Source organism: Equus przewalskii, chromosome 15 (assembly GCF_037783145.1).
Source record: "Equus przewalskii isolate Varuska chromosome 15, EquPr2, whole genome shotgun sequence".
In the NCBI taxonomy this organism is placed as follows: domain Eukaryota; kingdom Metazoa; phylum Chordata; class Mammalia; order Perissodactyla; family Equidae; genus Equus; species Equus przewalskii.
The window spans coordinates 1,086,051-1,100,064 of NC_091845.1; the positions used below are offsets into that span (position 1 = coordinate 1,086,051).

General features: G+C 62.4%; 1 protein-coding gene across 1 annotated transcript in view; it reads left to right on the top strand.

The window, feature by feature from the left end:
* PLXNA1 (plexin A1) overlaps positions 1-13,421 on the top strand; it is a 54,508-nt gene extending 41,087 nt beyond the window's left edge. The window contains exons 24-32 of the mRNA XM_070576444.1: positions 4,071-4,217; positions 4,310-4,469; positions 5,318-5,421; positions 5,748-5,844; positions 6,219-6,409; positions 6,612-6,781; positions 8,270-8,482; positions 8,564-8,714; positions 10,247-13,421. Coding sequence (XP_070432545.1) covers positions 4,071-4,217; positions 4,310-4,469; positions 5,318-5,421; positions 5,748-5,844; positions 6,219-6,409; positions 6,612-6,781; positions 8,270-8,482; positions 8,564-8,714; positions 10,247-10,342 — 1,329 coding nt within the window. The 3' untranslated portion in view covers positions 10,343-13,421. The remainder of the gene's footprint in view (positions 1-4,070; positions 4,218-4,309; positions 4,470-5,317; positions 5,422-5,747; positions 5,845-6,218; positions 6,410-6,611; positions 6,782-8,269; positions 8,483-8,563; positions 8,715-10,246) is intronic.
* Positions 13,422-14,014: the final 593 nt, after the last annotated feature.

Consider the following 14,014-nt stretch of genomic DNA (forward strand, 5'->3'; position numbering starts at 1 on the left):
GCCGTGGAGACAAGGGGAGGCAGGACCTCACAGGCAGGGAGGCTGTGCTTCGGGCTCACGGGCAGAGGCCGCTTCATGGAGGGGTGGTGACGTTTCCGGTGGGCCTGGTGGGGTAGGGTTCCGTAGTGGACAGAGGGAGGAGGAGGCGGAGGCTTGGCTGGAGAGCAGGAAGGAGGGAAGCAGGGAAGGGGAGGGTGGAGCATTGAGAGCCGTGGGGCCAAGCTGACCCCTGGCCCACTGTCATCGTGGCCCCAGTGGGGTTTCCTCAGAGGGGCTGAGCGGGGCCAAGATGCACTTAGGTCTGCTCAGCACTCCCGTCCTCCCAGTTCTTGTTGCCCCTCGCTGTACAGATGAGGGGACCTGCTAGGCGGGACAAGATGACCCAGGGCCGCGTGTGGAGGCGGCCAAGCTGGGGCTGTCTGCCCATGCCCGCAGAAGGAGGGACCTGAGCCTGGTCAGGCGCCTCCTGTCCACATAACTAGCCACAGGCTTTGTGCCACAAGCTGTGTTTGTTTTGTTTTGTTTTTTAAGATAGCCTTTCCTTTGTAGAGCAGTTTTAGGTTCACAGCAAAATCGAGCAGAAAGTGCAGAGATTTTCCTCATACCTCTGCCCCCGCACATGCAGGAGGTGTGTCACCACCCATGTCCTACAGCAGCAAGGGGCACGTGTCACAGTCGATGAAGCTCACTGGCGCGTCAGGATCCCCCGGGTCCATAGTTTACATGCGGGTTCACTCTCGACGGTGTGCACTTGGGGTCTGGACACGTGCGATGACGGGGATGCAGTGTTACAACGTTACACGGAGTGCCTTCACTGCCCGAGAAACCTGCCATACTCCGCTTGTTCGGCCCTCCTCCCAGCCCCACCCCTACACCCACGGAACTTTGTACGGTCTGCCTGGCTGGCCTTTTCCTGAGCGTCCTGTGCTTAGGACCGTGCAGCCGCGGCTTCTCAGCTTGGCTCCTTTCCCCGCGTGATGTGCATTTCGGGTTTCCCCAAGCTTTTCAGAACCTGATGGCTCATTTCTTTTTAGGGTGCCACAAACTGTTTTTAAACCACACAGGTCCTTTTCATTCCTTGCTGTCTTTAGAAACAAAAAACTTACCTGGAAAAGAAATCCATGTTCATTTTAGTATGCCTGAACAACACAGGAGTGGCATAAGGGCTGAGCCCCACCCCTCTTCTGCAGACAGCGACCAGCAGTGTGTCCCTGTGTGTCCTCCAGGCTGGTGTCTGAATGGAAGCGAACACCCGTGAATGGAGTGTGCTTCTGACATTCAGAAGAAATCCTAGTACCACAGCTGTTCCTCCTCGTAGGATTTCCCTCTGCAGCACCGTCCGTTTGCAGCGCACCCTGCTTCGCCCGCCTCGGGCAGCGTCCCGCTGGCTCTGCAGTCAGGCTGCAGGCGTTTGTTTCCTTTTTAACAGCCACGATGTCCCCGTCTGGGGCTGCACATTTGATCGACTGCTGCACTGGGATGGGTGTTTGGAGAGCTCACGTTCCTCTGCTCCCTGACCAGTCAGAGCCAGCATTCTGAGCCACTGGCCTGTGGCTATGTTCGTGTTGAAGTGGATTCCAGAAGAGCGATGCACGAGTCAGGCACGCTCCTTTTTTGCTGGAACGTATGCTGCCAGGTTGCCCCACTTTAGTGTTGAGAGCCCCGCTTTGGCGGCCCTGGTGCCGGGCTCTGCCCCCTCTCCCTCGTGCCAGCTTGGTGAGCACTCAGTGGCAGTTGGTTGCTTTAGCTGCCGTTTCTTTAGCCAGTGGGCATCTTTGCATTTGTTTCATGAGCCACTTTTTCTTTAATTGTCTATTTTTATCCTTCTCCCCCTTTCTCAGGATTTTTTTAGTAGATTATAGAATTTTTTAAAAACACAACTGTCCATCTTTCATCACTTCTGTGTTAGGCTGAGCAGTGGCTTTTCTGTGGGGTGTGACGTGGAGGAGCACTTGTCCTGCCGTCGCTGTCGAGCTCTCTTGAGCTCTCATGCCGTCTCTATCCTGGAGGAGCGGCCTTTTCCACTGGGCGGTTTCTGCACGTTCACAGCTAGCGCTGGGAGGCGTCTGAGGTTATCCTTCTCACCTCACGCTGCAGGGAACTGAGGCCCAGCGAGGGAGAGGGGAGGCGGGTCCTGGGTGCTGGGCCTTCCTGCTTCACACTGTCTGGGCAGCGTTGTAGGAGTGGGTCAGTGCTGGCCCTGGGGAGCCTGCCGGCGGGGCCGAGAGTGGACAGCCCGCTCCTCCTGTGTCTTCTGGACACTTGGCCTCTCAGGGGTGGATGCCACAGAGGGAGATGCATCTGGGTTTGGATCCCAGCTTCTTGGGCCTGTAACCTCCCCTCCCCTTCAGTGATGCTGCCTCGTCTTCTGCAAGGTGCGCGCCTAGGAGCCCGGCCGTGTCTGCTCCCGCGCCCCAGTGTGCTCTGCAGATGGCGTTTGCAAAAAGAGAGACAGCTGTTAAGGGCTCTGAATCCTGATCCGCACCCGCTTCTCGCCACCTTCCCAGTTGACTTAATGAAGACAAGTTTGCAAATGAAACATAATTTCAAAGACAAGCATGTTGTTGAAGGGTCTCGGGATGATCTATGTTTGTGGCCACTCCTCAGCACCTGCCTCTTTAGTTACCGCAGATGCTGACGAGGTACCCGGAGCATCAGGTTCCCAGGCAGAGCTGCCATGTGTAGCCAGGGGCCCGGGAGGAGGCAGGGTGGCCAGCATGCTGCCCATTTGGGGCACACTCACTCCTAAACTCCACCAGCGGCTGCGATGACAGAGGAGCCTGTGCCCGGGCTCAGGTGGGGACTCTCCTGTGTGGGGGGATACAGCAAGCCCAGGCCGGACATGGCCCCTGCTGGCGGGCCCTCACAAGGCAGGTGACCGGGCGCTCTGGCTTCAGCTCTCTTCACTTTGCCGTGACCACGGGAACCTTTTCCTTCCACACCTCTTCATTCATGGCGTTGGTTGTCCAGCGGAGTCTGTGTGGAGCCCCTCGCGTGTGTGCATAGGCCCTGTCCTGGGCACTGGGGTGTAATGTAGCCTTCCACTCCAGGCAGCTTCCACTCCATGGAGCAGATGGCAGCATAGTGAACAAGAAGGTTTAAGGACGACAAGAGCCAGGAAGGCAGTAGGGCACTGTGCCAGCCGTGGGGGCCAGCAGCTTTGGCCCAGGCGTCAGGGAGAGCCTTTGTAAGGAGGGGACATTGGGTAGAGTCTGGAATAGCCAATGAAGACCTGAGGGAGAGTTTTCTGCTTGTAGGGACAGCAGGTGCAAAGGCCCTGAGGTTGGGGACATGCTGGGTGGTTGGAAGAGTAGGAGGTGGCTTTCATGGCTACGGTGTGGGGAGCCAGAGGGCTTGTGGTAGGAGACGGGCAGAGTAGACCTCTGTCGAGCGACCGATGGCCACCCCACTGGCCCTTGGCCATGGACTCCTGGGCCTCTTGTGCCTATTGTTGCTGCTAGCTGCTCTGGGTCAGTGCCTCTGCACCCATGAGTGCATCCACTGTGTGCTCTGGAGTAAGAGAGGGAGGGGCAGCCCTCTGCCTGCAGGGGGTGTCCCAGCCAGGTTGGCCTCGTGACAGACGACAGTCACACCTAGTGCTTACGGCGCCCTGCGCTGTAGGCTGTGGGGGTGGGGCAGGATGCTGGGCTTCATCCCTGGCACCCTGTTGGCCGCCTGGGTCAGGCTCCAGTGAGTGGGGTCCTGGGCCGTGGGTGGGGGCTGGGGTGGCATTCTCACTGAGGCCTGCGCTCGGCTGACTTCGGGCCGGAGCTGACTGGCCTTGTTCTTTGGAGTGAACGCCCTAGCCACGTTGTGCTCTCTGATCTGCTCCCCGCTCCTTGCTGGGGCTCATTAGGGTTTTCAAATCAATGATCACATGGGCAACTGGTCACTTATTCATTCTTTTGAACAATCTTCCTTGGGCGCTGGGAAGCCACCATTCTACTTGTCTCCTACAATGAATTTGGAAACGTCACTCATTTCTCTTTGTGGGAAGCGTAGGGGTGGCAGGTGGGGGGCGGCAGCCCCTGGTGTGCTGGCTGCAGCCTGACGCCCACCTGCCTGCGCAGGAGTGCGCGGGGGAGCCGCTCTTCATGCTCTACTGCGCCATCAAGCAGCAGATGGAGAAAGGCCCCATCGACGCCATCACAGGTGAGGCGCGCTACTCGCTGAGCGAGGACAAGCTCATCCGGCAGCAGATTGACTACAAGACGCTGGTGAGTGAGGGGCGTGCTTCCTTTCCCGCCCCGCTGTGCTCCCCCGGGCCTCCCGGGAGAAGCGGGCTCATGCTGCACCTCCCTGCCCACAGACCCTGAACTGTGTGAACCCCGAGAATGAGAACGCACCCGAGGTGCCGGTGAAGGGGCTAAACTGCGACACAGTGACGCAGGTCAAAGAGAAGCTGCTGGATGCCGTGTACAAGGGCGTGCCCTACTCCCAGCGGCCCAAGGCTGCGGACATGGACCTGGGTGAGCCTGGGGCAGCGCTCACACTGTGAGCAGTGTGGCCGCACTGGGTTCTGGGCGTCGGGCCTATGGGTGCCAAGGCTTGAGGCAGTGGGGCAGTGTCTGGCGGCCACAGGCAATGGGCTCGGCTGGGGACATCCAGGCAGGGCCCTGCACACTGGTCGGGAGGGTGTGGAGGCCATGGGGAGTTTCAGGAGTGGGCTGTGATCCAGGCGGGGCTCTGAAAAGTTGCTCCTGCTGGGGTGGAGGTGGGCGGGGCTGGAAGCAGGGAGTGCTTTGAGGACGGTGCCCTGTCCCCCCAGGGGAGGCAGGTGGGGGGTTCCATGTCCCTAGAGGCGACTGGACCGTCAGACTTGGGGGACGCTCTGCCTCATGAGCTGGACAGGTTGGGGTACCTGCTGAGCTAGGGAGGGCCAGAGGAGGAGGGGCAGGTCAGGGGCCTGGGAGTCCCATGGTGGATGTGGCTGGAGAGGCTGAGGGGCCACTGTGGAGGCCTTGAATGCCAGGCTGAAAGCAGCTGGGCCTGGAGCTCTGAAGGCAGAGTGAACTGTGTGTGGTCTGGTTGCCCAGGGTCGGGGAGCACGTCAGGTGGAGGGCTGCCAGAGAGGCAGGCAGCAGCAGGGCGCAAGGCTGAACAGCAGGGCCACAGCTTCCTGCTCCCAGCCAGGCCCAGAGCTGCCCACAGGCTGGAAGGAGCCTTGTCCCTGCATTGTTCTGGTGTGCAGGGCCTTCACTGACCCCCCAGGAGGCCCGGGCCTTCAGGGCCACCCTTCCCCTCCTGGCGCTAGAGGCCCGGACAGAGAGGGAGCAGCCACACGGCTGTATCCCTCCAGCGCTCCCCTTCCTGGCAGAGTGGCGCCAGGGCCGCATGGCGCGAATCATCCTGCAGGATGAGGACGTCACCACCAAGATCGACAACGACTGGAAGAGGCTGAACACGCTGGCTCACTACCAGGTGACCCCCAGACCTGGGCCCCTGGCCGCAGCTCAGAGCCTCTCTTCCCTAGGAGCTCCGGGGCTCTGCGGGTGCCGGTGTCCAGCCCCCAGCTGGGGGTGATCAGCAAATGTCAGAGAGAAAGGGGGCAGGGGTCACATGCATGACTGTCCCAGGCCTCACACTGGCCCATCGGGTTCTCCGTACAGCCTGAGAGGTACACTGGTGGGGAAACTGAGGCTCAGAGTGATGAGGCGACTAGTCTCCAGGCACAGAACCAGGGAGGGCTGAGGGTGTCACCGGGCCCCTGATGGTGGGTCACGTGTCTCTGGGCCGTCTGTCTGCAGGTGACAGATGGGTCCTCGGTAGCCCTGGTGCCCAAGCAGACGTCTGCCTACAACATCTCCAACTCTTCCACCTTCACCAAGTCCCTCAGCAGATACGGTGAGGGCCCAACAGGACAGGGCGGGTCGGGGCCCCCAGCCTGGACAGACAGCTCCCCTGGGCCTGCTGCAGCAGGCTGGGAGGGGCTTTGCACACAACCCATTGCTCAGCCACTTGGCCCTTCCCTTGAATCTGGAGGCCACACCTGTTGCCCAGCATACACCTGCACACAGCTGTCCTTTCTGCCACCTCCCTGCTCCCACTGTCTGTCCCCAGCCACCAAGGAGGTGGGGCTGATGACCCAGCTCTCAGATGAGGAAACTGAGGCTCAGACAGGGGAGCTGCCTGGCCTGAGGTCACCCAGCTGGGGACATGGTGGGCGGGCGGGTGCTGGACGTGGAAGGTGTGCCCGCTGACAGGCACGGTGCCCACAGAGAGCATGCTGCGCACAGCCAGCAGCCCCGACAGCCTGCGCTCGCGCACGCCCATGATCACACCCGACCTGGAGAGTGGCACCAAGCTGTGGCACTTGGTGAAGAACCATGACCACCTGGACCAGCGAGAGGGCGACCGCGGCAGCAAGATGGTCTCGGAGATCTACCTGACGCGGCTGCTGGCCACCAAGGTAGGCCCAGGTGGGCAGGTGGCAGGGACGCCAGGACAGACAGATGTGGGCCTCAGAAAGCTAAGCTCAGAACAAGCCCCTTGTCCTCGCTCTCATCCTATGGCCACATGGGCCTGGGTGGCGCAGCCGGCTGCTTAGGTCACCCAGGAAGCGAGGGATGCCCTGGTGGCACCCCTGGAGCTCTGTCCTTGCCCACCCGCAGGGCACGCTGCAGAAGTTTGTGGATGACCTCTTTGAGACCATCTTCAGCACGGCGCACCGGGGCTCGGCCCTGCCCCTGGCCATCAAGTACATGTTCGACTTCCTGGACGAGCAGGCCGACCAGCACCAGATACACGATGCGGATGTGCGCCACACCTGGAAGAGCAACTGGTACTGTGGCGGGGCGCTGGGCAGGACGGCAGGGCAAAGGCTGCCCCCGAGGCGGGGTGCACAGCCCCACTCTGAGCAGGGAGCGTGGCACTGGGGGCACAACCAGCCGGGCAAGGCCAGAGGCTGCCGCACTCCGGGAGGCCCATCCTCCAGGACCCTGGTGGACCTGGCCCTGTTCCGAGGGCAAGGAGAGAGGCCGCGGGTAGGCTGTCTCCGTGCCATGGCCAGTCCTCTTCACATGGGCCTTCCCAGATCGCCCGTCCGGGGGTCATCTGCTGCCTCCCCTCCCTGGGGCCTGGGCACAGCCTCTGCTTCAGTTTGCAGGACCCCCCTGTAGTGAAGGAGCTGGGGGGGTGTCCAGGCATGTGCATACACGTGTGTCCGTGAGTGCACATGGCTGTGCACAGACATGTGAGTACGGGCTTCTGTGTGATAAACAGGCTTGGTGGGCCAGGCCAGGGCAGTGGTGAGGGTGATAGTGGAGCACTCACTCCCAGCGCCCTCACCCTAGTGGCCTCCCGGGAGGTCAGCACTCCCCTCCCCCCACAGCTACCACTTGGCCGGTCTCTGTCTCCCTGAGCCTGCCAGCGTACCCTCAGCCACGTCAGCCCCCTTCCTGTGCCTCTCTGTCTTTCTCCCTGTCCCTTGATGGTCCGACCCCCCCCACCCAGCATTCTGGTTGGTCTCCCCAAACCTGGGATGCAGTCCTGGTCATCACCAGGGCCACCCTAGGTGTCCAGCTCCCTTTGTGCTGTCCGCGGACTTTGGTTGGGATTAAGTGCCTGAGAGGCCCCTCCTGGGCTCTGCTGGGGGCTTCATGGGGCTTGGGGGTAGCATCATCTAGGTCAGCACTGTCTAGGAGAGCGCTCTGCAGTGATAGAATATCCTGGATCCGTGCTTTCTAGAGGTGGCTGCTAGCTGCGTGTGGCTGCTGAGCATTTGACGTGTGTCTAGTGCACCTGAGAATCTGAGTTTTTAATTTCATTTAATTTTACTTAATTTAAATTTAAACAGCCACGTGTGGCTAGTGACTGCTGGATAGCCCAGCTGACACTGCTTTAGAGGGTCGCACAGAGGTCAGCTCTCTGTGCGGCTGTGTCCCCTGAAATCCCTTCTGGGCTTGCTGCTGGGGCCCACCTGGGCAGGGGCGGGGTGAGCCAGCCTGGGTGTGAGCGAGCACGCAGGCCTAGGAGGACTGGGACTGTGTGTGGTGGGTGCCTGAGAGCGAGGGAGTGCCCCTGGTCTGCACGTCACGCCCATGTGTGACCTGAGTGTGTGGCCCTCAGAGGGCCTCCCAGGAGGGGCTGGGCAATGGAGGCAGCAGGGCTCTGGCTGGGCTTCAGTTTCCCCATCTGCATGGAAGTCCATGGCCACCATGAAGGTCGGAGCTGGGAGGGCTGCACGGCCGCTGGCTGGCCCCTTTCCCATGCTGCCTGGAAGGGGCCCTGAGGCCCTGTCTGACAGGGTGCCTGGCCTGCCTGCCCGCAGCCTGCCCCTGCGCTTCTGGGTAAACGTAATCAAGAACCCGCAGTTCGTGTTCGACATCCACAAGAGCAGCATCACAGACGCCTGCCTATCAGTCGTGGCCCAAACCTTCATGGATTCCTGCTCCACGTCCGAGCACAAGCTGGGCAAGGACTCCCCCTCCAACAAGCTGCTCTACGCCAAGGACATCCCCAACTACAAGAGCTGGGTGGAGAGGTGAGTCCGGCGTGAGGGGCGGGACAGCAGGCAGAGGCACTGAGGCCCAGCTCACACGCCCACCCCACCGCCTGCCTGCAGATATTACGCTGACATTGCCAAGATGCCCGCCATCAGCGACCAGGACATGAGCGCCTACCTGGCCGAGCAGTCGCGGCTGCACCTGAGCCAGTTCAACAGCATGAGCGCCCTGCACGAGATCTACTCCTACATCACCAAGTACAAGGACGAGGTGAGCGCAGGGGCCGCCCAAAGCCACCTGCCCCCACCCGGCCGCCAGCCCTGCCTGTGCCGCCCTGGCCGGGCCGTGGGCAGCCATGGCAGCTCTTCCCAAGGTGGAGAACATGGTTGGTGAGTGACTGGTCCCGAGGGCTCATTACAGGGTTTGTTGGGCTGGGTGGACGTCTCCAGGGCAGGGCGCGATGCCCTCCACAGTCTTGGTATCTTTCCTGCTGATGTGGTGGGCAGAGCTGCAGTTCCTGAGACGTCTGGGGAAGGAGGCCTGACTCAGGCTGAATTGGACGGAGGACACAGGGCATGAGAAGCGGGATGGGTGTGCCCCATGCCAATGCCCTGAGGCCACAGTTGGCCTGGCCACAGGACTGTGGGGGCCATGAGGCTTGAAGAAAAGCCGTCCCGGAGGAGGGGCGGCGAGCCCCAGGCAGGGGCCCATCGCTGTGTGTGCAGGCTGCGGGGATGTGGGCTTTTCCCGGGTGAGACGGGCCGTCAGGGCTTAGAGACAGAGGATCTGACTGCTGGTTCCAGGGGATGGAGGAGGCAGGGGCCGTGACCGTGCTGCAGGCCGCGGGGCTGGGAGGGGGCGGGACTTGCCCATCTGACTGGCTGTGGTCTCCGACTCCAGACTTGTGGCCGAGTGATCAGGAGGCTGTGGGCGTCTGGCCTGGACTTTGATTAAAGTTTGGGGGGAGTGGAGCTGTGAGCTCTGGGGCAGGGCATGGGGGTCAGCAGCCGACAGGAAGGCCTTCAGCTGAGACTGAGGAGATGGCCCGAGGTGAGTCCGGAGCAGAGAAGGGATGGGCTGAGCCCCAGGGGACCAAGAGGCAGAGGCAGCAGGGGCAGGGTGTCAGGAAGCAGGGCTGGTCCCCGGGGTCTGGATGGGCAGCAGGAAGTTGAGTGGCCGGGGGCTGGGCACTAAAGCCTGCTGTCCTGGGGTTAACGTGTGAGCGGAGGGGAGCTACTGGGTGCTTCTGAGGAGCTGTGCTGTGAAGGGCATGGAGAAGCCCGGCGGTGGCTGGAGGGGGCTTGGCCGAGGGCGATGGCAGTGAAGCTGTGTGCCAGGGAGCTGATGCCCCAGCGGGAAACGGCACGTGAGCGACAGAGCGCACGAGGCCCGCGGGTGCTGGGGGCAGCCCTGGAGCTCGGTGCTCCTGCTTCCTGGGGGCTGCAAGCAGTGGGCTGAGTGGTGTGGAGGGACTGTAGGGGATGGCATGTCTGCGCCCTGGGTGACCGGGCCCTGCTCCAGTTGACAGTCCGGGACGCGGCACCCAGGTGGAGGAGGCCTGGCTGTGACCAGAGACCTGTCTGGGGTTGATGTTTTGGGGATAAGAGTAGGAGTGGTGACGGGGGCACTCGTTCTCCACACTGGGTCCCTCAGCTGAGAGTGGAAGGGATGGCACCTGGATGTGTGCTGGCACCCCTGCCACGTACAGGCCCACTGCATGCCCCTCTCCCAGCTTCTGTGTTCCTGTCCGCTGTGAGTGGGCGCCCTGGCCAGGCCTGCTCACGCCCCGCCTTCCTCCGCAGATCCTGATGGCCCTGGAGAAGGATGAGCAGGCGCGGCGGCAGCGGCTCCGGAGCAAGCTGGAGCAGGTGGTGGACACAATGGCCCTGAGCAGTTGAGCCCCTGGCCGCCACTGCCCGGCAGGAGTCGAGCAAAGAGCCCGCAGTGTGGCCTCCAGCCAGCCGGCAGCCACAGCCGGGGGGTCCGCGGAGGCAGCCTCGCCCCAGCTGTGCAGCACCCGTGCACCTGGGCCAGTGCGCAGCCCCGTCCTCTGTCCCCCATCCCGCCCGTGGGCCCGGTCCTCATTGTGTGGATGCCACGGCATCTGCAGCCCCCTCCGGCTGAGCTGCTGGCCGCAGGGCTGGGGGCCCGGGTGCAGCCGGGGCCTTGTCAGGAGGCTAGGGTGAACACTGAGGCCCTGGGGGAGGCTGGAGCCCTTTGGGAAGGGGGAAGCCAGTCTGGTCCATCTGCTCGAGGCCGGAAGGGCCTAGGAGAAGGGCTACAGGGGGTCAGCTGTTTCCAGCTTCCAGGGCAGAGTCTGAGGCCGGGGTCCGGCCAGCAGCCCCCAGGAGACTGAGTGCCCAGGCCCAGCCGTCGCTGCCACCTGCTCCGTCTGGCACCCCACCTCACTGCTGCGCCCCGCCACCATCCTCCGATTCACCGCGTGCTCTCCGCGGAGGCCGGAGCGCCACGTCGACCTCGCCCTGAGAGGCCCAGCTCCCTCCTGTGGAGGGCTGCAGGACGCTCTGCTCACAGCTCCAGGTGACTTCCAGGACTCGGCAGGTCCCTTTCTGTCCTCAGGGCTGTGTCTCTGGGAGCCACTGGGGCCTGGGGCTGTGGGTCAGGAGCGCACATTCCCGTTATTTATTCCCCCGCCCCCCGCGCCCGCTGGTCAGCCGTGGAGGCCTCCAGAGCAGCCCTGTCGCCCTGCTCCCTCCCCGTCTGCCCTGCTCTCCACGCCCACCTTCCAGTGCTCCCAGTCTGGCCTCTCAGCAGCGTGCTCACCCCTCAAGAGCAGGGGACAACTGGGGACCGAGTGTTTAGGTTGAACAGAGACAGCTTGCTGGGCCACCTGCTGGTCTGGCTCGGTGGGGGACGCAGTGACCAGAGGGCCTGGAGGCGGGCTCCGTCCACCCTGCCCTCGGAGCACGAGAGAAGAGTGTTTTGATTAAAAACACCTGTACATATATGTATATCTTCGCGGCTCCAGCCCCGGCGGGGTCCTGTGTGGCTGCCTGGAGGAGGAGAGGTGTCACACACGGTTTAGAGTAAGAACAGCGAGGCGGTGGGAAAGCAACTCCAAGCAGCGGTGGCGAAGGTGGCCGCAGTGTCCGCGTGGAGCACCCCGAGGCCTCTGCCCGGACCTTCGACCTGGGTCATCACCGTGTTTTCGTTTTCCTGTACAAGAGGAGAGAGCTGCTCCCCCGGGGCGGCCAAGGGTCCCTGCATGACTGTGCTGGCGTTTGGTCTGACTTGATCTTTTTAAAACTGCAAGTGTTGAATACTAGAGGCTGTTAGACCCTTTGTTATGTTTTTTAATTAATTAGTCATTTGTGAAAGCAAATAAGCGGCCCGTCCCCTCTTCAAGTTCCCTTTTTTGATGGTACTAAAGTTTCCCACGGACTTTAAGGGACAGCTAACTGTGGCCGGCCCCCTGAGCAGCGCTGGCCACACCCCTGGAGAGCAGGTCTGCTGTTCCGCGGCGGGGGCAGCGTGGAGTCTGAGGACAGACTCAGGAACCTCCTGAACCCGGCAGCGGGGACCCTGGGCCCTGGGCACTGCTGCAGACGCCCAGCTGGAGCTCGGGCCGGCCCTGTCCACTGCGGCAGGGGGGCCCCCTCCCTGGGCAGCCAGAGCTCAGGCCGGGCCATCTAGAGGTCAGCAGTCTTTGGTTGCCGCTGGGTTGGCCTGGATCCTTCCACGGGTGTACCCCCATCTCCCCTCTGATGCCACCTGGCCCTGCCGGGGTGCAAGCCTCGGTTTCCCCCGAAGTCTTCCCTGGTTGCTGGCTTCCCACTGAAGCCCCTGTTCTTCCAGTCCCACGCTGGTGAGGGTGGGGCTCCTCAGCCCCTGCGCTGCCCTCTTCCGATTCCAGTCCCAGCCCCCCTTCCTGACCTCCCTGGCCCCTGCAGAGAGCCAGGCCCCTCCTCACGCCCTTGTCACGTGGGCGGTTGTCAGGCCACCAGTGGGGACAGAGGAGGGGCGCCCACCCAGCCCTGCAGGGCGTGTGGTCCTCCGCAGAGCACGCGCCGTGCCAGGAGCAAGCACTTTAGCAGTACTGTTTACATGCAAGCTGGCCGAGCTGACGCTGAGCCTGCCCTACCCGTGCGGCAGGCCCGCCCCTTCCTCCCTGCGGGTCGGGGACACAGGCTCTGAGCTCTCCTGTCGCTGTTCCCGCACTCCTCCCAGCCCTGTAGCACCGTAGGCGCTGGCCCAGGCCTCCCACCGTCACCTCTGGGCGTCCTCCTTCCAGGGGCTCCAACCTGGGCTCTGGCACTGGCCTGAGGGTGTGTGGGGGCCCAGCAGGAGCCTGGGATCGGAGCCCCGCTCTGCGCAGTGAGGGTGGGTGCGATCGTCCCGAAAGCCCCTCTGCAGCTCCAGGGCTCAGGGTGCTGTGCAAGAACGCCCAGTTGCCCAAACGGCGCTGCTGTCACCTGCCTGCGCGGGCCGCGCCTCCCTTCCCTCCCCCACGCGTCTCAGGAGGACCAGGGGCAGCTCACACCTGCTTGGGAGCCTGGCCTCTCCATATACCTCGAGCTTGTCTGCACTCCCCTGCCCAGGGCTGCTGGCCCCGCCTGCTTCCCCCTGGCCTGAGGAGCCAGGCTGTGCGAGAGGCCCCTGGGTGCCCGAGCCAGAGCGCCCCCAGCGCACCCCCTGGTTTTTTCCCAGTTCTGGATCTGGTGGCTCACATAGTTGGTGCTACACAGGCTAGAATAGATATATTTAGAGAGAGAGAGATATTTTTACGATGAAGCCCACAGTTAGCTGTCCTTTAATGCCGCAGAGCCCCCACCCAAAAGAAGAGAGATGCTCGGCCGGCCTGAGCGCCCGCGGCTGTGGCTCCCACAGGAGCAGTGTGGCCGACGGGGCGCTCACCGATTCTGTAAATAGATGACTATTTCCTACTTTACTGTTCTTCAGATTTAGTACTTGTAAATACACACACACATTAAGGAGAGATTAAACATTTTTGCTAAAGCTCTCGGCTCTGGGTTTTCCTTTCTGGGAGGGGTCTGGGGTGGGGGCCGAGGGGCCAGGAGGTGGGAGTCGCCCTCAGAACTACAGGCACACCCGGTGCTCAGAGCTGCCCACCGGCATGGTCCACCCTGCACAGCAGCAGCAGCAGCACCCAGAACCAACCGCAGCACGGGTTCTCGGCCGCCTCTGTCTCAGCAGGCCCTGGCATCTGCTGCCCACGGTCAGGGTTGCTGTGCTTGCCTGTGCTGGGAACCTCCAGGTGCTCTTGGCCTTGGAGACACTTTGGAACCATTGGCTGAGACTGAAAAACACCGAGGCCTGAGCCCCGCAGTGTCCTGTTGTCCCTGGGCCTGTACAGTGTGCTTTCACAGGGTACCCAGGTGGTTCTCATGCACAGCAGGGTTGTGAACCCCTGGCTCAGAGCAGTGGTTTCTTGGGGGCCTTGTTAAAAGGCAGATTCTGATCCAGGGGGCCTGGTGTGGCTTGGGTGCTTTGGTGACCCAAGGTCGTAGTCCTGGGACCGCTCCTTGAATAGCAAGGAGCTGGAGCTGCGTTTCCCAGACTTTCTCAGCCAGGAGCTCTCTTTTTGTTGG